Genomic DNA, 23,281 nt, shown 5'->3' with positions numbered 1-23,281 from the left:
CCGCGGCTTCCGATTGGCTTGGTCGGCGAGTCGTTGACAGGGATTGGTGACGAGAGCTGTCAGTCAGCGGGAGGCCAGGCCTGGCGCCCGGTTCTGGCTGTGAAGGCCCGCCTTCCCCTCGAGGCCGCGCCGCGCGGTTGCTGGGGATGGAGGAAGCCGGCGTCGAGGCTCAGCAGCAACTGCGGCCTTTCTGCTGCGAGCACAACCTCCTGTCCAGGCCTGATGGCTCGGCCTGCTTCACGCAAGGTGAGTGCTGCCGCCACTCAGCCTCATTGACCAGAATCAACCGACAGACCCTCGAGTGGATCTACCTCACTAAGCTGATCTTTCTCCACACATCCTACCTATAACTGGGACATTCTGCACCCTCCTCTATGTTTTATTTATTAGTGTCACAAGTAGGCTTACATTAACACTGCAATGAAGTTACTGTGAAAATCCCCTAGTCGCCACACTCCGGTGCCTGTTCGGGTACACTGAGGGAGAATTTAGCATGGCCAATGCATCTAACCAGCAGCATGCGTTCCCTATGAACGGTATGCTTTGTCTGTATAGTGTGCAAGAAATAATACTTTTCGCTGTATCCCAATACGTGTGACAATAATCAAATCGGGGCAACCATTGACCCCCCCCCCCCCCCCCCCCCCAACTAATCCCCATTCTCTTTCCATCACCCTGGTTATGAATTTCACTATTCATTCCCCCCAAACTCTGTATAAATCCACTGTTCCACACTCCCTGCTCTCTCTTCATAGCCCTGTATCAATCCCCAAACTAATCCCACTGCCCCACTCTCTTGCTGTAGCCTTCTATCGGTCCCCAAGCTAATCTCACTGCTCCGTCCTCTCTTCTTGGGGGCCTGTGTCAATCCCCAACTTGTCCCATTCTCTCCCCGTAGCCCTGTATCAATCCTAATCGAATCCCACTGCTCCATCATTTCTCCGTAACCCAGTATCAATTCCAAACTTGCCCCATTCTCTCCCATAGCTCTTGTATCAAATCTGAACTAATCCCATTGTCGTACTCTCTCCATAACCCTGTATCAATCCCCAGAGTAATCCCACTGCCCCCTCTCTCCCCGTAACCCTGTATCAGTACTAAACTAGAAATCTCACTGCTCCATCCTCTCTCCCCGTAAACTTAGATCAACTCCCAATTTATCCCATTCTCTCCCCATAGCCTAGTATCAATCCCCAAACTAATCCCACTGCCCTGCTTTCTACCTAGAGCCCTGTATGAGGTAATGGAAGCAGATAGGATAGTGATGTTTAAGGGGCATCTTGACAAATATATGAATAGGATAGGAATAGAGGATATGGTCTCTGGAAGATTAAGGGGTTTTAGTTAAGCTGGACAGCGTGGCCAGTGCAGGCTTGCGGGTCTGAAGGGCCGGTTTCTGTGCTTTAATTTTCTTTGTTCTGTCCCGCTGCCCCACTTTCTCCCCATACCCTAACATCAATCCCCAAACTAACCCCACTGCCCTGCTCTCCCCACGCAGACCAGTATCAATCCCCAAACTAATCCCACGGTGCCACACTCTTCCCATAACTCTGTATCAATCCTAATCTAATCCCACTGCTCCACCCTCCTCAGCCCTGTATCAATCCCCAGTTTGTCCCACTCTCCCCATAGCCTGGTATCAATCCTAAACTAATCCCTCTGTCCCACTCTCCCCATAACCAGCATCAGTTCCCAAATTCATTCCATTGCCCCACTCTTCCCATAGCCTTGTATCAATTGTAAATTTTTGATTTGCTTTATTATTATCACATGTATTAGTAAACAGTAAAAAGTGTTGTTTCTTGTGCACTATACAAAGCATACTGTACATAGAGAAGGAAAGGAGAAGGTGCAGAATGTAGTTTTGTAGTCATAGCTAGGTAGAGAAAGATCCGCTTAATGCGAGATAGGTCCATTCAAAAGTCTGATAGCAGCAGGGAAGAAGCTGTTCTTGAGTTGGTACGTGTCCTCAGATTTGTGTATCTTTTTCCTGATGGAAGAAGGTGGAAGAAAGTGTGTCTGGGGTGTGTGGGGTCCTTAATTATGCTGACTGCTTTTCTGAGGCAGCGGGAAGTGTAGACAGTGTCAGTGAGTGGGAGGCTGGTTTGAGTGATGTACTGGGCTTCGTTCATGATCCTTTGTAGTTTTTTGCGATCTTGGACAGAGCAGGGGCCGTACCAAGCTGTGATATATTCAGAAAGAATGCTTTCTATAGTGCGTCTATAAAAGTTAGTGAGATTTGTAATGGACATGCCAAATTTTCTTAGTCTTCTGAGAAAATAGAGGCGTTGGTGGGCTTTCTTAACTATGGTGTTAGCATGGAGGGACCAGGACACCTAAAACCTTGAGGCTCTCGACCATTCTACTTTGTCCCCATTGATGTAGGGAGGGGCATGTTCTCCTCTACGCTTCCTGAAGTCGATGACAATCTCCTTCGTTCTGTTGACATTAAGGAAGAGATTATTGTTGTCTCACCAGATTCTCTATCTCATTCCTGTACTCTGCCTCGTCATTGTTTGAGATCTGACCCACTACAGTGATGTCGTCAGCAAACTTGAAAATAGAATTGGAGGGGAATGTGGCTCCACAGTCATAGGTGTATAAGGAGTATAGTAGGGAGGTGAGAACACAGTCTTGTAGGGCACCGGTGTTGAGGATGATCTTGGAGGAAGTGTCGTTGCCTATTCTTCCCGATTACAGCCTGTGAATTAGGAAATTCAGGATCCAATCGCGGAGGGAAGGGGCGAGGCCCAGGCCACAGAGTTTGGAGATGAGTTTATTAGGAATAATGGTGTTGAATGCTGAGCTTTTGTCAATAAATAGGAGTCTGACGTAGGTGTCTTTGTTATGTAGATGTTCCAGGGTTGAGTGCAGGGCCATGGAGATGGCATCTACTGTGGACCTGTTGTGGCGGTAGATGATCTGTAGTGGATCCAGGCAATCTGAGAGGCCGGAATTGATTCATGCCATGACTAACCTTTCGACGTACCTTTTGAAACTAATCCCACTGCCCCATTCTCCATAGCCCTGTATCAATCCCCAAACTAAGCCCACTCTCTCTCTCTCTCTCCACAGCCCTGTATCAATCTCAAACTAATCCCACTGCTCCACTCTATCCCCATAGCCCTGTATTAATCCTCAAAGTAGCACCCCTGTATCAGTCCCCAAACTAATTCCATTGCCCCAAGCTCTCCGTTTAGCCCTGTATCAATCCCCAAACTAATCCCACTGTCTCTCTCAATAGCCCTATATCAATTTCAAACTAATTCCACTGCCCCACTCTCTTCCCAAAGCTCAATATCGATCTCAAAGCAATCTCATTACAAATTACTCTTATCAATCCCAAGTTATTTCCACTGCATGCACTCCACCCATAGCCTTGTATCATAGAATTCCTACAAAGCGGAAGGAGGCCATTCGGCCCATCAATTCTGCGCAGACTCTCTGACAAAGCATATTTCCCAGGCCCTCCCGCTGCCCTATCCTCATAACTCCATGCATTTACCCTGCTAATCCACCTAACCTATACTTCTTTGGACACTAAGGGGCAATTTAGCACGGCCAATCCACCTAATCTGCATATCTTTGGACAGAAAGGGGCATTGAGCATGGTTAATCTGTCTAACCTGCGCATCTTTTGACTGTGGGAGGAAACCAGAGCACCCGGAGGAAACCCACGCAGAATGGGGAGAACACGCAGACTCTGCACAGACAGTGACCCAAGGCTGGAATTGAACCTGGGTCCCTGAACACTGTGAAGCAGCAGTGCTAACCGCTGTGCCACCTCACTGTGCCACTATGCTGCCCCAAACACACCCTTGCCCTGCTCCGTTTATTGCAGTATGCCAACCTGTTTATTCCTCCTTTGTTTGTGCGAGCTTGCTTTGCACAACTTGCGACTGCTGTGTTTTTGACATTTATACAATGGCGGCACTTCAACAATGACTGTAAAATGGAAACTTTTTGTGGCCTCGAGTGATGCAGTTGAAATGTTTTATGCCGAAAGTGTTTTGTTGGTTTAATTAAAAAACGGAACTAATTTTAATCAAATTTTCTGGTGATTTGGGAAGGCAGCAACTGGGTTTTTGAATAAAAAGATCGTCTTGTCCCTGTCACAATGATCCCTCGATGCAACCTTATTGGGCATTTTTCTTTCAAACCTCAGGAGATACAACAGTCCTGGCTGCTGTTTATGGGCCGGCGGAGGTGAAAGTCAGCAAAGAGATCTTTGATAAGGCCACGCTGGATGTCCTGCTAAAGCCCAAAGTTGGGTTACCGAGTAAGTTTCGGGGAGGCTGTGAGTCAGGGAAAGAGCTTCAGTTAAGTTTCTTTTTAAAAGTTTATTTATTAGTGTCACAAGCAGGCTTACATTAACACTGCAATGAAGTCACTGTGAAAATCCCCTAGTCGCCACATTCCGGCGCCTACGTAGAACAGTACGGCACAGGAACCGGCCCTTCGGCCCACAATGTTGCACCCAACATGACACCAAATTAAACTAATCCCTTCTGCCTGCCCTTGATCCATATCCTTCTATTCCTTGCATATTCATGTACTTATCTAAGAGCTCTTTAAATGCTGTAACCCCCACATTTTGAGACACAGCTTCACATCGTGAGATGGGGTGGCACAGTGGTTCACACTGCTACCTCACACCACCAGGGACTCGGCCACCAGTCCAGAGATGTGCAGGCTAGGCCGGTCTGTTCGGGTACACTGACGGAGAATTTAGCACTGCCAATGCATCCTAACCAGCATGCCTTTCGGACCATGGGAGGAAATCGGAGCACCTGGAGGAAACCCACACAGACATGGGGAGAACATGCAGACAGTGAACCAAGCCAGGAATTGAACCCTGGCCCCTGGCGCTGTGAGGCAGCAGTGCTAACCACTGTGCTGTCCTACAGGTTACTGGGTGAAAAATGGAAAAAAGGAGCATTGTGAAGTGTAGGCAGCTGGCAGGGAGGTTTTTATGAGGGTTGTGCATGAGTAGAGATGCTGAGATATAGAAAGGAACACATCATAGGTCAATGTAAGGAATAGGAAGTGACATTGTTCCTGCGCAGCCATGGAAAAGATAATGGCTGACCCTTAATCTCAGTTCGTTTTTCTGCCTGGCCCCCGTATTCCTTCAGAATCTGTTTCAATCACGATCTTTCAGGGGTGATACAGCGGTTAGCGCTGCTGCTTCACAACGCCAGGGACCCAGGTTTGATTCTGTGAATGTCTGTGTGGAGGCTCACATTCTCCCTGTGTCTGCGCTGGTTTTCCCTGGGTGCTCCGGGTTCCTCCCGTAGCCCAAATGTGTGTAGGTTAGATGGGATTGGCTATGCTAAATTGTCCCTTAGTGTTCCAGTGTGTGTGGATGGGAAAGAATTAGTAGAGTCAATTTGTGGGGCTATGGATTTGGGCCGAATGGCACTGTGGGGATTCTATGATACTCAGTGATCACTCTCTCAGATGGAATCTCAAAGGTTCAGAAGCCTCTGAATGAAATCCTGAGACCTTGATTCTTTAGTTGTAAAGCCTCCAGCATTGACCCTGTCAAGCTGGCTCAGATTATTTTACGTTTCTGTAAAATCACCTCCAATTCTTCTAATCTCCACTGAGTTAGAGGACCATGGGGTCAAGGGAATGAAGAGTGGCACAGTGGTTAACACTGCTGCTTCACAGTGCCAGGGATCTGTGTTCGGTTCTGACCTCGGGTGACTGCCTCAAATCAAAAAGGGAGGAATTTCTTCTCTCTGAGGAGAGTGAGTCTATGGAATTACCGCAGAGGGCTGTAGAGGTCAAGTTGTTAAGTGTGTTCAAGGCTGGGATGTGACAGGTTTTTAATCAATAAGGGTTATGGGGAAAAGACGGGAAAGAGGATAATCCTCAACTCCAATCAGATCAGTCATGATCTCTTTGAATAGCGAGCAGACTTAATGGGCCAAATGGCCTACTTATGATCCTACATCTTGCAGTCTTGCCATTTACGTGTACACCCCCCCCCTCAACCGTGTCTGCATAGGGTTCCTCTGGGTGCGCCAGTTTCCTCCCACAGTCCAAAAATGTGCGGGTTAGGTTGATTGGCCAAGCTAAATTGACCCTAGTGTCAGGGGAATTGGATGGCTAAGTACGTGGGGTTACAGGGATGGGGCCTGGGTGAGATTATGGTCAGTGCAGAATCGATGGGCTGAATATGCTCCTCCTGTACTCTAGAATTATCTGATTCCAAGTGGACTGCTGAGGTATGGGCTGTTACAAAGAGGGTTATTGGGAATTGTCACATGGGGACTGGATGGTTTGCAATAGCCTTGGGGGTGGCAGTGAATCATAGCAATCCACCTAACGTGCACATCTTTGAAGTATGGTAGGAAACCGGAGTACCCGGAGGAAACCCACGCAGACATGGGGAGAACGTGCAAACTCCACACAGACAGTGACCCGAGGCTGGAATTGAACCCGGGTCCCTGGCAGTGTGAGGCAGCAGTGATAACCGCTGTGCTGAGGGGCGTAATTTTCTCCCAATGGGGCACACTTTCCATGTGAAGTCTAAAGCTTGTCTTTTTTTTCAGTACTGAAAATACAGTTTTAGCTTTTAACTTGTTTCCTGCAGGTTATTTATTACAGTACGTAAAGGATAACACATGGTGGCAGCAGAGGGGTTCTCACACTTGAGATTTCACTGGCAGCTTTCTGGTGAGAGTGGAAGGTGTTGAACATACTGGTTTCTAAAGGGATGCACTATAAAACACTACATTAATAAAGGGAGGTTAATGCAGAGAATTGGGCTTGTGGCAAGTTTGGGGGTGGGGGGACACTGGGGGCTGGTGGTGGAGGGAGCCGCTGAACAGTTGGGGGAACTGGTTGACAATGGTACTGCTTCAAAACAAAATTGTGTTGGTTAAGTTTCTTAGGAGGGGGGAGAGGAAAGAGGGATCAGGGAGGGAGTTTGAGACTGAGATTGTCAAACAGTTAGAAGGGAGGTGGATGAGATTGGGAGTTGGAGGACTGTGAGGAGAGAATGGGCTGCAGACGTGAGGGAAGAGGCCACATGTACACAGCAAGACCAGGAACACAGAAATTAGGAGCAGAAATGGGCAGATTCAGCCCTTTGAGCGTGCTCTGCCATTCAATCAGAATATGGCTGATCTCTCTCCCTGGACTCCAATCCACCTCCCCACCTGTTCCCTGTATCCCTTTAACATTCTTTTTATATATATGAGAAATATATCTGGGGATTTTCACAGTGACTTCATTGCAGTGTTAATGTAAGCCTACTTTGTGACACTAATAAATAAACGTTAAAACTTTATCTCCTTCTTGAACCCATTCAATCATTCAGTCTCCACAGCGCTGTGGGGCAGCAAGTTCCACAAATTCACTCTGCTCTGTGAGAAGCAGTTGCTCCTCATCTCAGTCTTAAATCTATCACTTCTCCATCTATCCCTGTGACCTCTTGTTCTAGATTGCCCCATAAGGGGAAACATTTGATCTACATTTACTTTATTGATCCCTTTTAGAATTTTATACTCTAAGACCCTAAGATGTAGGAGCAGAAGTAGGCCATTTGGCTCATCAAATCTGGTCATAAAAATAGAATAGATCACAGAAACCCTACAGTGCAGAAAGAGGCCATTCAGCCCATTGTGTCTGCACCGACCACAATCCCACCCAGGCCCTGCCGCCATATCCCTACACATTTACCCGCTAACCCTTCTAACCTACGCATCTCAGGACACCTAAGGGGCAATTTTAGCATGGCCAATGAACCTAACCCACACATCTTTGGACTGTGGGAGGAAACTGGAGCACCCGGAGGAAACCCACGCAGACACGAGGAGAATGTGCAGACTCCACACAGACACTGACCCAAGCCGGGATTCGAACCCAGGTCCCTGGAGCCGTGAAGCAGCAGTGCTAACCACTGTGCCACCGTGCTGCCCACGGCACGGATCTGCTCTACCATTCAATAAGATTATGACTGATTTGATGCGATAATCCTCAACACCCACTTTCCTGCCTTATCCCCATAATCCTTCATTTCCCTTACTGATTTAAAAACCTGTCATATCTCAGCCTTGAACATATTTACGGCCCCAGCCTCTACAGCTCTCTGCGGGATATAATTCTACAGATTCACTCCCCCCCCCCCGCCCGCCCACCCCCAGAGAGAAGAAATTTCTCCTGTTCTGAGTTGAGCATTAAAATGGAGCCAGTGAAGGTTCAGTAATGGGCCAGTGACTGCAGTGCACGACACAAAACACTGGCAGAGTTTAAAAAATAAGCTCAAGGTCACAGGGTGGAACTTAGGAGTCCAGTGAGGGATTGCAGGCTGGCCAAAGATGATAAAAGTTAAAAGTGTTTGCTGAATTATTGACAGTAACTAGCACAAAGTCGTTACACCAGTGACATAAATTCTGATTAATTCATGCGTAAGTGCTTTTTATAATCAGCTTTATTACAGTGACTGATTTGGTCTTCCATGTGTATTAAATGTTGTGTAAATCACACAGCCTGGGCCCCCAGGCTTCGACTTCTTCAAGAATGGCACGGTGGTCAGCACTACTGCCTCACAGCGCCACGGACCTGGGTTCGGTTCCCAGGCTCCCAACTTCAACACTTTATAAAATCCGGCTCATTCAAAGCCTGCTCTATGTATCCTGTTCATCCATCACCTGTGTTTGCTGACCTACGTTGCATTTGAAATTCTCATCTTGGTGTTCAAATCCTTGCCTCTCTCTATAGAACAAAGCATCCCTAGAGGGCAGAAGGAGGCCCTCCAAGTCTGCAATGACTCTCCGACAAAGCATCTTACCCAGACCTACACCCCACCCTATCCCTGTAACCCCAGATGTTTAGCATGACTAATCCCCCTAACCACACGTTTTTGGACGCTCTTTCACCTCTTCCAGCCATACAACACTCTGAGATCCCTGTGCACTTCTAATTCTGTTGTTCAGTCCCAATTCGATTTGAATATTGGGAATTGCATCTTCAGCTGCCTGAGCCCTTAAAGGGGCGGCATGGTGGTTAGCACTGCTGCCTCACGGTGCCAGGGACCTAGATTCAATTCTCGGCTCGGGTCACGGTCTCTGTGTAGTTTGCATGTTCTCCCCCGTGTCTGGGTGAGTTTACTCCAGGTGCTCCAGTTTCCTCCCACAGTCTGAAAGACGTGTTGGTTAGGTACATTGGCCATGCTAAATGTTTCTTCAGTGTACCCGAAAAGGCACCGGAGTGTGATGACTGATTATAAAAAGCACTTACGCATGAATTAATCAGAATTTATGTCACTGGTGTAACGACTTTGTGCTAGTTACTGTCAATAATTTTCACAGTAACTTCATTGCAGTGTTAATGTAAGTCTACTTGTGACACTAAGAAATAAAACTTGAACGCTCTCTGGTACCAGAGAGCGGAACAGGTCCTGCAGCATCGAACTCCCAGGCCTTTAGCCCCTTCACGTGGCTGCATTGCTTCTGGCCCCCAGTTGATCCGGAGTTAGACGAATGGAATCAGGTCCTCTTTTGCCACAGTACCACAGTGGCCTGTGTATATGTTGGGGTATGAGGTCAGAAATCCCAAGGTATATTATGAAGTTAGACTAGACCCCAACTATTTTTTGTTTTTGGCATTAGTGTGAGGATGCGGTGTTTCATGCCAGGTGTGATTCTATTGACCCACTAGGGAGCTTTAAGCAAAAACAAACTCTATCTAACAATACAGTTTAACTGTAACAAATGAAGCAATTTAACATTTAAACAATACTCAAACATGACAAGATACAGTTCTTAACTACTAACCTATCCCTATTCATTCCAATCAAGAGATATTCCTCTTATAGACTTAAACTCCTCCTTAAAACAACACAGCCTTCCATGCTTATACTTGTTAACAGTCCTAGATCTTTTTGAACATCTGGAGAGGGAGATATTTTTTCAGAGTGAGGCAGTAACCTCTTCTAAACAGGTCCGATCAGCAAATGCACTTGATTTTAAAACTGAAGCTAAAACATTGAGTTTCCTACAAGCTTAGCTGTTCCCATTAATGACATGACCTTCGTCAATCAACCTAATCAAAACCCAATTCTGGAACCCCAAGGGAAGCCTAAGTAAGCAAAAATGCATTAACTGTTTAAACACATTCCTAGCTAAAATGAAAACTGTAATTTGGAACAGAAGCAAAGGCTGAAAGGATTATAAGCTGCACCCTCAGTTAAACATGTAAACCACATATTGCACAAGTGTGATGATACACTGTCATTAAAAAATGTATTTTTATTGTGTTTCTTGTGAGGGATATGTTTGAAAGGTTTACCTGGTACCAATTTGTCTGGGCAGCAGTCAGCACAAATATTGAGAATGTGGGATAATGACTAACTTTAGCTAGGAATGTGTCTTACATGCTTATGCTTGTTAACAGTTCTCGATAATGTGATTAATGGGAGGAGCTAAGTTTGTAGGAAGCTCGATGTTTTTACCTTCATTTTTTAAATCAGGTACATTTGCTGACCGGACCCATTTAAAAGAAATTTCTCTCCCCAGAGATGTTCAAAAAGATCTAGGACCGTTAACAAGTATAAGCACATAAGGCACATCCTGAGCTAAAATTAGTCGTTATTCCAGATTCGCAATATTTGAGCTGACCGCTGCCCAGTCAAGTTGGTACCGTGTAAAACGGAGCTGACTTTCAAACATACCCCTTACAAGCAGCACAATAAAAATACATTTCTTAAAGGCAGTGTATCATCACACTTGTGTAATATGTGGGTTACATCTTTAACTGAGGACGCAGTTTATGATCCTTTCAGCCTTTGCCTCTGTGTTACAAGCTTTGTTTCTACAGCAGTAAGGCGTTTGGTCAAATATTTGCCCTGTTCTCCAGATCTGATGCTCATATGCTGAAATAAATTAAATCCCCTTTCCTTCTCAGAGAGTCTGTCAGTGTGTTAAAATAAACGAATGCTGGGGATTTTTTAAACAATCACCTAAAACACTTGAACTTCAAAGGCATTATCAGCACTGGGGTGAATTCTGAAATATCAGTGAAATATTTTGGTTGAAATGGTAGCACAGTGGTTAGCATTGCTGCCTCACAGCGCCATGGACCCGGGTTTGATTCCGGCCTCAGGCAGCTGTCTGTGTGGAGTTTGCACGTTCCACCTGTGTCTGCATGGGTTTCCTCCGGGTGCTCTGGTTTACCCTCTCAGTCCAAAGATGTGCAGGTTAGATGCTAAATTGCCCCATAGTGTCCAAAGATATGCAGATTAGGTGAATTGGCTATACTAAATTGCCCCTCAGTGTCAGGGCAAGTCCAACCTTGTAATACTTGAAACAATGTTCAACGTTCAATGCGATTCTGCAATTGGACAACATTTGCTAAGTAATCCTCAGTGTGATTAAAAATTACACTGACAACCAGTTTAAAGTTGTCAGTCAGGCTTTCAGCGTGGGGGCATTTGTGCATGCTGGAAGCTACCAAGTTAATACACTGGGCCCTGTTGTTTGTAGACAGGTGCACACGTTGCATCTGTTTCAGGTAAACAAAATAAGTGATGGCCATTGGCTGGTTCATTCCTCGGGGCAATGCCTCGACCAATCAGAGTCATGCTGCTTTGTTTAAATTTTCAAACAATGTTTGACAGTTAACTGTCAGTCACCATTGCCTCACCAGGACCTGGGTTCAGTTTCCAGCTTGGGTCTGTATGGAGTCTGCACATTCTCCACAGGCCTGTGTGGGTTCCGAGTGCTCCAGTTTTCTGTGTGTGCTGGTTAGGTGCATTGGCCATATTAAATGCTCCCTCAGTGCACCTGAACAGGCGCTGGAGTGTGGCAACTAGAGGATTTTCACAGTAACTTAATTGCAGTGTTAATATAAGCCTACTTGTGACAGGAATAAATAAACCTTAACTGGTGCATGTTTCATTGCAACACCTCTACCAATCAGAGTCCACCTGCCAATCAATCAGCACTCTCTTCTCAAACAGCATTAAGCCTTTTTCACTGACAGTGACAGCCCTGGTGAGTGCAAGGCAAAAAGCTTCTACAAAATGTCTTTTTTCAGCAATACTAGAGTTTTTTAAAATGAAGTGGGACTGTTATAACTCAGTTTTTTAAAAAAGTTTATTTATCAGTCACAAGTAAGTCTTGTATTCACACTGCAATGAAGTTACTGTGAAAACAGCAAGAGGGTTGATATTTTTCTGCTCATCCCAGAATGATGAATCAGGTTCTGGAAAGTTTGTGGGAACAAATTAAATCTTGTTGGTATTGGCCTTCCTGCTGCTACCCTTCAATCGCCAGTTGGGTGCTGAGGCTTGTTTCATTTTTACTGAATGTTTTAGGTGGTCTTTCAGAATTCACTCCCTCCTTTTCCTTTGGTTGCTGAAAGGTGTTATTGAGAAGAGCAAGGAACAGATGATTCGAAACACGTGTGAAGCCACCATCCTGACTGCGCTCCACCCACGCTCTTCCATCACGATCATCCTGCAAGTCATCCATGACTCTGGATCGGTATCCTTTTCAATGACAGACCTACCAGCCAGGCAATCTCCAGCTTTGAATTGTTCTTCTTCACAATTAAATGGTGTTCACCACAACCTCATGGCATTCCAAGGCACTTTGCAGAGTATGTTTTGAAGTGTCAGGGAGCGAAGATGTGCAGGTTGGGTGGGTTGGCCGTACTAAATTGCCCCTTGAGGTCCAAAGATGCACGGATTGGGTGGATTGGCCATGCTGAATAGTCCCTTAGTGTCCCAAAATGTGCAGGTTAGCTAGATTGGCCATGCTAAATTGCCCCTTAAGGGTCCAAAGATGTGTAGGTTAGGTGGCTTAGCCGTGTTAAATGTGTGGGGTTAGAGGGCTAGAGCCGGGGTGAGATACTCTATCAGAAAAGCCTCTTGTGCACTGTAGGGATTCTATAACCATTGTAATGTAGGAAGCATTGCAGCAAAAGCGCATAGTTAGAACCCGTACACAGCACCATTCCACACACGTCACCTTTTAGTGATGTCGGATGAGGGCTGCATATTGACTAGGGCATTGGGGAACATTCTAATGGTGCATGAAGCGTATCAGTTGTGGCTCGGTGGGTCACACTCTCGTTTCTGACTCTTTGAAAGTGTGGGTTCAGGTCCCACTCCAGTGATTTGAGCACACGAGCAAGGCTGACAAGTCAGTGCTGTGCTTTTGTGGCTGTAACTTTCAGATGAGACATCAAAACAAAGTCCACCTTGACTGGACGCAATAGGTCCCACAGCTCCTCTTTCAAAGGCGTGTTCTCCCCGATGTCTGAATCAATAATTGGGCATCAATTGACAATGAATGCCAAGTGCCTTGGGTGGCATGTTGGCACAATGGTTAGCACTGCTGCCTCACAGCGCCAGGGAACCTGGTTCGATTCTGGTCTTCGGTGAATGTGAGGAGTTGCACATTCTCTTTGTGCGTGCATGGGTTTCCTCCAGGTGCTCTGGTTTCCTCCCACATTCCAAAGATGTGCAGGTTAGGTAGATTGGCCATACTAAATTACCCCTTAGTTTCCAAAGACATGTAGGTTAGTGGATTGGCCGTGTTAAATTGCCCCTTGGGGCCCCAAGGTGTATAGGTTAGTTGGATTAACCATAGTAAATGTGTGGGGTTACAGGGATAGGGTGGGGGAGCGGACCTGGATATGATACTCTGTTAGAGAATCAATGCTGACCCGATGGGCCTTTCCTGCACTGTAGGGATTCTATTTATTCTGAGTATGGGTGGGACATGGGGTTTGAAACTCAGCACGGATTTGAGGCCACCCACACTTTGATTTAGCCTGATTGAGCACCGAGCACGTGGGGTGGAATTGGGCGCAAAATATTTTGACAGTGAAGCCAAATAGGATGGAATTGTGGAATGGTGGTCGCGCAGGAAGAGGCCATGTGATCTGTCATGGCCCCACTGCCTCTCTGCAAGAATGGTTCTGCTATCTCCAGTAATGGGGGTAGGGCAGGGTGTTGGGCCTGGTTAAGATTCTCTGTCAGGGAGTTGGTGCAGATCTGATGGGCTGGACAGCCTCCTTCTGCACTGCCGGGATTCTGTGAAGAATTCTATGGTTCGAGAATAATGTGGAAGTTGCCTTTGATGTTTGTGTCAATTGCAAGGGAGTTTCTTTTTACCAGACTTGTGTATGATTGTGTATGTATTTAGTGCTGTATCAGAAAAGAGCCCTGAAATTATGATTCACCTCTTGTTCTAAGTTGGTAGCTAATGAGTCATAAAAGGAGTAGGTGTAAGTGCTTTCTATCCTTGGCCTCTTTATCTGTCTCAAATAATCCTGTTTACTTCAAAACTATCCATAACAAAATGTGTCAGGATTGCTTTTCTGGAAAAAGTGAAGGCAACAAACGGCTCAGTGGCACAGTGGTTAGCACTGCTGCCTCACAGCACTAGGGACCTGGGTTCGATTCCCAGCTTGGGTCACTGTCTGTGTGGTGTCTGCACGTTCTTCCCGTGTCTGCGTGGGTTTCCCTCCAGGTGCTCCAGTTTCCTCCCACAGTCCGAAAGATGTGTAGATTAGGTTGATTGGCTGTGCTAAATTGTTCCTTTAGTATCTGGGATGTGTAAGTTGTAGGGATTTGCGGGGTAAACGTGTGGTATTGTGGGGATAGGAACTTGGGTGGGATTGTTGTCAGTGCAGAGTCGATGGGTCAAATGGCCTCCTGCGCTGTTGGATTTCTACGATTTACAATCATAGAATGTACAGTGCAGAAGGAGATCATTCGGCCCATCAAGTCTGCACAGACCACAATCCCACCCAGGCCCTATTCCCATAACCCCGCACGTTTTACCCTGCTAATCCCCCTGACACTAAGGTCAATTTAGCATGGCCAACCCACCTAACCTACACATCTTTGGACTGTGGGAGGCAACCGGAGCACTGGGAGGAAACCCACGCAGATGCAGGGAGAATGTGCAGACTCCACACAGACAGCGACCCGAGGCCAGAATTAAACCTGGGTCCCTGGCACTGTGAGTTGGCAGCACTAACCACTGTGTCACCCTATTTCAGAAGGGCTTTGCTTGTTTACTGAACTCAGCCTTGTGTTGCAATTATTTATGGCAGCTTAAGGGATGTGTCAACAACAACTTGGATTTATATAGTGCCTTTGTTCCAAGGCAATTGGCAGGTATCATTGGACCAAATTTGTTGCCAATTAAGGAGACATAAGGCCAGGGATTTGGTCAGGTCGGATGCAGAGAGGTTTTGAAAGGGGGATAATTTCAGTGTTAAAGTTTATTTATTAATGTTACAAGCAGGCTTACATTAACACTGCACTGAAGTTACTGTAAAAATCCCTGTTCGGGTACGCTGAGGGAGAATTTAGCACCGCCAATGCGTCTAACCAGCATGTCTTTTGGAATGTGGGAGGAAACCAGAGTGCCTGGAGGAAACCCACGCAGGCATGGAGAATGTGCAGACTCTGCGCAGACAGTGACCTAAGCCGGGAATCGAACCTGGGCCCCGGTGCTGTGAGGTGGCAGTGCTGACCACTGTGCCACCGTGCTGCCCCCTTAAGGGCTGCTGAAGGTGCAATTCCCAGTAGTCAAATGAAACTGGGCTGAACAATAGATCCGAATTAGAAGCGCTCAGGGACCTGGGAGGGTTGTTTGGCTGGAAGAGGTGACGGATAGTCCAAAGATGTGCAAGATAGGGGGATTAGCCATGGTAAATTGTCCCTTGGTGTCCAAAGATATGTGGTTTAGGGGAAATTAGTTGTGCTAAATGTGTGGGGTTACAGGAATAGGGTGGTTGGTGGGCCTGGGTAAGATGTTCTGTTGGAGAGTCAGTGCAAACTTGATGGGCTGAATGGCCTCCTTTTGCCCTTTAGGGATTCTATGTTCTATAGTATTAACAAGGATTTGAACACCAAGATGAAGATTTTAAACCCAGTGTAGGTCAGCAAACACAGGTGATGGATGAACAGGATACATAGAGCAGGCTTTGAATGATCTGATGTTTATAGGGTGTTGAACTTGGGAGACTGGTGAGCGGACAGACACAGTACGGAATGTCCCTTCACCCGTGCTGTCTCTGGCAGTGGTTGATGTGGTACGAGAAGGCTGCAACTTGCCGTGACCCATGGAAATGGAGGAGATACAAAGAGCTGCAACAGTATGCGGTTAGGTGATGATTGCAGAGTGGGGTGTGTAGGTGCACGCTGTGGTGTGAACCTTTCAAAAGATTTAGGCAGCCAAGGAGTCACGGGCTGCATGGTGGCACAGTGGTTAGCGCTGCTGCCTCACAGTGCCAGGGACCCGAGTTCAATTCCCGGCTTGGGTCACTGTCTGAGTGGAGTTTGCACATTCTTCCCTTGTCTGTGTGGGTTTCCTCTGGGACTCCGGTTTCCTCCTCCTGTTTAAAGATGTGCGGATTGGGTTGATCGGGCAGGCTAAACGAGCCATTAGTGTCAGGGGGATTAGCAGAATAAATGCATGGGGTTATGGGGAAAAGGCCTGGGTGGGATTGTTGTTGATGCAGACTTGATGGGCAGAATGGCCTCCTTCTGTACTATAGGGATTCTATAATGAGGTCTGTCTAATAGCAATTAGCTGATCTGTTGCATTGTGACCAGCTGAGAATCAAATAGTGATCAGGGTGCCGGGGGATGATCTTTGAAATGGCGCAGTGGGATCTTTTACTATCTTGCTTTGATATCCCATTCGGGCCAGGTCCCCTCAGTGTTGCATTGGGTATTGTGCCTGGGCTTTGTGCTTGGGTCTCTGGCTTATGAATTGAACTCAAGGCCTGGTCTCCGTGTGAGCCTGCTGCCTACTAAGGCACAGCCGGTGTACCTGTCCCTTTAATTCTGCAGCGTGCCGCATTTACCTGACACTTTCTCTACAGCTCAGTTCTTGTGGTGCGAGGCGATGAGCAAATCTGCGGCAGCGAAGCGGGTTAAACGTTTCCGTCCATGCGTTTGCTGTCTCTTTGTCGCTCTTGCTTGTTGAAGTTTCCATCACCTGGACAATCCTTAACCCACTGCGACAGCTGCTGTCTTGCTGCCTGAACGCAGCCTGCATGGCGTTGATGGATGCTGGGCTGCCGATGAGAAGCGTTTTCTGTGGGGTCACATGTGTGATCGACTCCAACGGAGAGATCCTCTTAGATCCAACGACCAAGGTGGAGAAGGTTAGTGAAGTGAGACACGTGGGCGGTGAACTTGCAGCAGGCTACATGCCTGATTTAAAGAAACCTCTGCCAGGAAATGATGCATCCATTTTGTAAATTTCGTTCATGTTGCACTCCTGGGCTATCTCAAAGCCCTTTATTGTCAACGAATTGCTTTTGTAGTATAGCGACCACACACTTTTCACAGCAAGGCCCAACCATCTGTAACTGGATGAGTGTTCAGGCCATCGAGGTATTGATTGAGGGAAAAATTCTGGCCACACCATTCCCCTGCCTTTCACTTCATGCCAAGGCATCTTTAACAGAACCTGCTTGACTTTAACCTGACCTCTTGATAGTGCAGCACCGCAATTAACTGTCATAGGCTCATAGAATCCCTACAGTGCAGAAGAAGCCATCCGGCCTATCAAGTCTGCACCAATTCTCTGACAGAGTATTTTAGCCAGTCCCCCTCCCCTGCCCTATCCCTGTAATCTTAAACATTTTTAGAAGTCTCACAACACCAGCTTAAAGTCCAACAAGTTTATTTGATAGCAAAAGCCATTAGCTTTTGGAGCGCTGCTCCTTTATCAGGTGAGTGGAAGTTCTGTTCACCAACAAGGCATATAAAGACACAAACTCAATTTACAAAATAATGGTTGGAATGCGAGTCTTTACAGACAATGTGAGTGGAGAGAGGGTTAAGCACACGTTAAAGAGATGCGTATTGTCTCCATTCAGGACAGTTAGAGATTTTGCAAGTCCAAGCAAGTCATGGGAGTTGCAGATAGTGTGACGTGAACCCAGTATCCCGGTTGAGGTTGCACTCGTGTGCGGAACTTGGCGATCAGTCTCCACTCAGCGACTCTTAAACATTTGCCATGGCTAATCCCATCTAACCTACACAGCCTTGGACACTAAAGCGCAATTTAGCATGGCCAATTCACTTAACCTACACACCTTTGGAGTGTGGGATAAAACCGGAGCACCTAGAGGAGATCCGTGCAGACATGGAAGGGACGTGCAAATTCCACACAGACAGTCATCCAAAGCCGGAATTGAACCCATGTCCCTGGAGCTAAAAGGTAGCAGTGCCAACCACTGTGCCACCCCTTAATCATTGACTTAAATCAGTTGTGACACCCAGTGGCTTCTGTAAATTTATTTTTGGGGTGTGTGACCTGTGCCTTTCAATGTGCAATGTATGCTTGAATACAACACATTCCTTAAAGGGGGCAACATGCTGACTTGATGGACTGAATGTACTTCTGCACTGTAGGGATTCTATGGCTCTCTTATGCCTGCACAGTGCAGTCTGTTGATGTGTGAACCATGCACAAGTGCAGTTTAGAGGGAGCGTTGGGTGCCGTGAATTCTTCCTTTTGTCTGACCTGTTTGTTATACTGAGTTGTCTCTTTGGTGTCATGATTGTGCAGAAAAGGCTCTTCGACCCATCAAGTCTGCTCTGGCAATGTCATGCAAATCCCAATTTCCTGCACTTGTCCCATATCTTTGAATGTTCTGATGTTTCAAGTGCTCATCCCAAATGTTTCCTAAGGGTCATAAGGTTTCTGGCCTCCATTACGTTTCCAGCAGCATATTCCAGATTCCCACCACCCTCTGAGTGAAAATGTTTTTCCTCAAATCCCCCTGAATCTCCTGTCCATTACACGAAAATTACACCCTCTTGTGATTGACCCTCCCTACTCACCTTGTCCTTAAACCCTCGTGCACCTCAATCAAAAAACAGTACAGCAAGGGACAGGCCCTTCGGCCCTCCAAGCCTGCGCCGATCATGATGCTCTAACTAAACTAAAAAAAACCTTCCCTTACTCAGCCCGTATCCCTCTATTCCCTCCTTCTTCATGTACCCATCCAGATGCCTCTTAAATGTTGCTCTTGTGACTGCTTCCACACCTCCTTTGGCAGCGTGTTTCAGGCACCCACCATTCTCTGTTTGAAAAACCTCCCCCTGCACATCTCCCTTAATCTTTCCTCCATTCACCTTGAACCTGTGTCCCCTTTGTAATTGACACTTCTGCCCTGGGAAAAAGCCCCTGACTATCTACCCTGTCTAGGACTGTCATAATTTTGTAGACTTCTATCAGGTCTCCCCCCAGCCTCTGTCTTCGAGTGAAAACAATCCTAGTTTATTCAACCTCTCCTCGTAGCCAACGCCCTCGAGACCAGGCAACATCCTGGTGAACCTTTGCACTCTCTCCAAAGCTTTCACATCCTTCTGGTGATGTGATGACCAGAACTACACGCAATGCGGCTTAACCGAGGTTTTATATAGCTGCAACACGATTTTCCAACTCTTGTACTCAATACCCTGGCTAATGAAGGCAAGCATACCATATGCCTTCTTAATTACTTTGGCCACCTATGTTGCAACTTTTATCAAGTGTATCCCAAACCCCTCCTTGCTGTGTGCATCTTAAAGAGATGTAATTATATTTGTTGCAGTATGTTCTGGATGCTGTGCAACTGTGCACCTGCACAGCTTCAAGGTTGTGGTACCCAAACCCACAACCCCTGATTCGGGCAGCATTACAGCCAGTTGATTGGAGCTGGCTCTTTTGTCCCACCGATGTTAAAGATGTCCTCTCGAACAGTCAGATTAATCCACACTGTTGAACGTTGCTAATCCTGGATGCTGCTGCTGGTGGTGTGAGTAGCTGGGGAAATTCACAGTCAAACCCCTGGGGTACGTGTGTTTGTGAGCAGCAGGGGAAATCTGCTGTCTAAACCCTGGGGTATGTGTGTTTGAGCAGCAGGGCAATCCGCAGTCTAACCCCTGGGGTACGTGTGTTTGTGAGCAGCAGGGGAAATCGTTGTCTAACCCCTGGGGTACGTGTGTTACAGGAGGCCGCTGCTATTCTCACCTTCTCCATCGACAGTGTTGAGAAGCAACTGCTGATGTCGTCCACCAAGGGGTCCTATTCTGTAGAGGAGGTAGGTTTTATCAAGCTCCCACAACTTTCATGGCGGGGGTGGCGGATTTGTTGCGAGGTGGAGGGGAAGGAGAGGGGGAAGGAAAGGGATGTGAGGGGGAGGAGAGGGGGTGTGGTGGGGGGAGAAGGTGATATAAGTGGAAGAGGGCAGCTGGGGAAGCAGGGAGGGTGGGGGCAGGTTGGATATCTGTTTGTATGCATGTCTGTGTCTGTGCGTGAGGAAACCAAGACCGTTGTAGCAACCTTACTGACACAATATAGGAGGTTGGCAATTCAACGTGGGCCAGGGTAGTGGGCTGAGTGGGAAGGTGGGTCAAACCTGGTACTCACTTGGTCTAAAAGAAAAACAAAATACTGTGGATGCTGGAATCTGAAACCAAAATAGAAAACGCTGGAAAATCTCGGTCCATTTTTCTCGTGGTCTTTTCTTTGCCCATCTCCATGCGGTTGCAGTGAGTCTTTCGCTCTCCCGACCCAGTATCTAATTACTCTATTTAATAATATACCTGAGCCCCTTGACAACCTGGATCATTTGCGGAGTGCTGCCAGATCGAATTTTCTCACTTGCTCTCATTCAGTTTGGACTCATTGTGAAGCTCCATCTTTCACATGTCATTAGGCTCAGTTCCAGTGCAGCATGTGGCTTCATTAGCGAGTTGCTGCCTGACCCCAGTGAACTGTTAGGAGGCGTTTCAGAGCTAAAGGTTTGAGGTGGGAATTGAAACAGCTGGTAACTAGCTTGGCCTGCAGATGGTGAACTCATAACTCGCTGTATGGACCTGAATGTGTCAACGTTCCTCTTGGTTCATGGTAAATGTGCAAAAGTAAATTTGCAAGTAGGATACCTGAACCGGGGGAGTTATAACGAGCAGAAAAGATTGAACAGGTTCTGGCTCTACTCTCCAGCAAAAAGATGGCTGGGGATTGGGCGGCATGGTGGCACAGTGGTTAGCACTGCTGCCTCACAACTCCAGGGACCCGGGTTCGATTCCTGGCTTGGGTCAGTGTCTGTGTGGAGTCTGCACATTTTCTCCGTGTCTGCATGGGTTTCCTCCACACTCCAAAGATGTGTGGGGTAGGTGGATTGGCCGTGCTAAATTGCCCCATTAGTGTATGGGGGTTTGAAGGGGTAGCTGTAGAGAAGCTGTTTCCACTTGTGCAGAGTCCGAAACTAAGAGGCCACAAATATAAGATAGTAATTAGTAATTCAGTAAGGAATGTGGGACAAAACTTCTTTAACGAGAGAACGCACAGTGGTTAGCACTGCTGCCTCGTAGACCCAGGGAGTGGGGTTCAATTCTGGCCTTGGGTGACTGTGTGGAGTTTGCATGTTTTCCCAGTGTCTGTGTGGGTTTCTTCCAGATGCTTCTGTTAGCTGGTTAGTAGATTGGCCACGCTATATTGCCCCTTAATCTCAAGGAGTGTAGGTTACAAGGATTAGTGGGGTAGATACATGGGGTTACAGGAAAAGGGCTTAGGTAAGATGTCCTTTCACTGAGTCAGTGCAGACTTGATGGGCAAAATGGCCTCTTTCTGCCCTGTCAGAATTCTGTGATTCAACGTATCTGGAATTAAGAGTCTACTGGTCACCATGAAACCATTGTCAATTGTCGAAAAAACCTACCTGGTTCACTAAGGTCCTTTAGGGAAGGAAATCTGACCGTACCCAGTTTGACCTACATGTGACTCCAGACCCACAGTAATGTGGTTGACTCAACTGCCCTCGGGCAACTAGGGATGGGTAATAAATGCTGGCCCAGTCAGTGACGCCCATAAATGAATAAGAAACACAAATCCAGTATTTAAATATTTGGTGCCTCTGCTCGGTGTAGGGTTCTGGAAGGGGTAGTAAGGTGTTCTTTAATGCTGTTACTAACACTCTTATCTCCTCACCCAGCTCCAGCAGTGTGTTGCAATGTGCCAGAAAGCTGCAGAGAAAATCTTCCAGTTCTACAGAGACTCGGTGAGCAGGAAATATTCAAAACAGAGCGAATAGAGATGGAGGGGGCTGCAGTGCACCAAAAGGCCTTCAGCAACGCCAAGTCCTCTCTTTCAGAATGAGGTCAATGGACACATTCCCTTGTGGACAGCAGCAATCGTTCTTTGCTTCTGCCGTGTTCCTGAGCCCTCCATGGTAACCGTTGGTTGTTCCTTAGATACGTGATTACTCTGAGCTGGTGAGTGTCTGAGAGAACTGGTCGTTATCACCTGTCCCAGCACACTGGCACAGAAGTGGGCCAGATGCCTGCTGAGTGTATTTCTGGGAGTCAGGAAGAAGGAATCTTCTTTTTATTTTTTTTAAATAAAATTTAACGCTCGTGAATTCTAGTTTGGTTTCCTGCTCATTTCTAATTTTTCAATAATATCCTTACAAATCTGGCAAATACTGGTTTCAATTAGTAAAAAAGATCCTGGTTTATTTACCCCTGCCACCACATGGATGGCACAGTGGTTAGCATTGCTGCCTCATTGTGCCAGGGACCCGGGTTCGATTCCCAGCCTTGGGTCACTGTCTGTATGGAGTCTGCACATTCTCTCTGTGTCTGCGTGGGTTTGCTCCAGGCGTTCCAATTTCCTCCTACAGTCCAAAGATGTGCAGGGTAGGTTGATTGGCCATGCTAAATTGTCTCTTAGTGTCAGGAGGATTAGCAGGGTACATATGTGGCGTTATGGGAGTAGGGCCTGGATGGGATTATGATCGGTGCAGACTCGATGGGCTGAATGGTCTCCTGCACCGTAGGGATTCTATGGTAACTCAGATTTCAATGCTTGCCCTGGGATCAGATAAAAGCAGGAAGTCTCGGAAAAGCTGAACAGGCCTGGTAACATCTGAGGAGAGAGAAATATTTTGAGTGACATCTGATCCTTTGGAACTCAAGCAAGTGGGAACACTACAACCTCTAAATTCCCTTCCAAATCACTGACCACCATGACTTAGACAAGTTTCATTGTGTACCACCTTTGTTTTTTTTTAGTTCATTTATGGGACATGGGTGTCGCTGGCTTGCCAGCATTTATTGCCCATCCCAAGTTGCCTGAGGCCAGTTGAGAGTCAACCACATTGCTGTGGCTCTGGAGTTGCATGTAGGCCAGACCCGGTAATGAAGGTCATGTATCCATCTCTCGCTGTGTGTAGGTCGGTGTAATTTATTTGCTGAGCTATTTTATCACTATTTCCCACTCTGTCAACTACTGATTCA

General features: G+C 46.8%; 1 protein-coding gene across 1 annotated transcript; it reads left to right on the top strand.

The window, feature by feature from the left end:
- The first annotated feature begins 79 nt into the window (after positions 1–79).
- Positions 80–22,409, top strand: exosc5 (exosome component 5). The gene is made up of 6 exons (XM_080218209.1): positions 80–246; positions 4,166–4,279; positions 12,376–12,497; positions 17,008–17,148; positions 19,993–20,082; positions 21,979–22,409. Exons 1-6 carry the CDS (start codon positions 147–149, stop codon positions 22,075–22,077), a joined length of 666 nt encoding a protein of 221 aa, XP_080074335.1. The 5' UTR covers positions 80–146; the 3' UTR covers positions 22,078–22,409.
- Positions 22,410–23,281: the final 872 nt, after the last annotated feature.

This window comes from Carcharhinus amblyrhynchos, unplaced genomic scaffold, assembly GCF_965287045.1.
Source record: "Carcharhinus amblyrhynchos unplaced genomic scaffold, sCarAmb.v2.hapA scaffold_37, whole genome shotgun sequence".
Taxonomy (NCBI): domain Eukaryota; kingdom Metazoa; phylum Chordata; class Chondrichthyes; order Carcharhiniformes; family Carcharhinidae; genus Carcharhinus; species Carcharhinus amblyrhynchos.
Note: the sequence above shows the minus strand (reverse complement) of the source record. Positions and strands in the feature narration are given on the sequence as shown.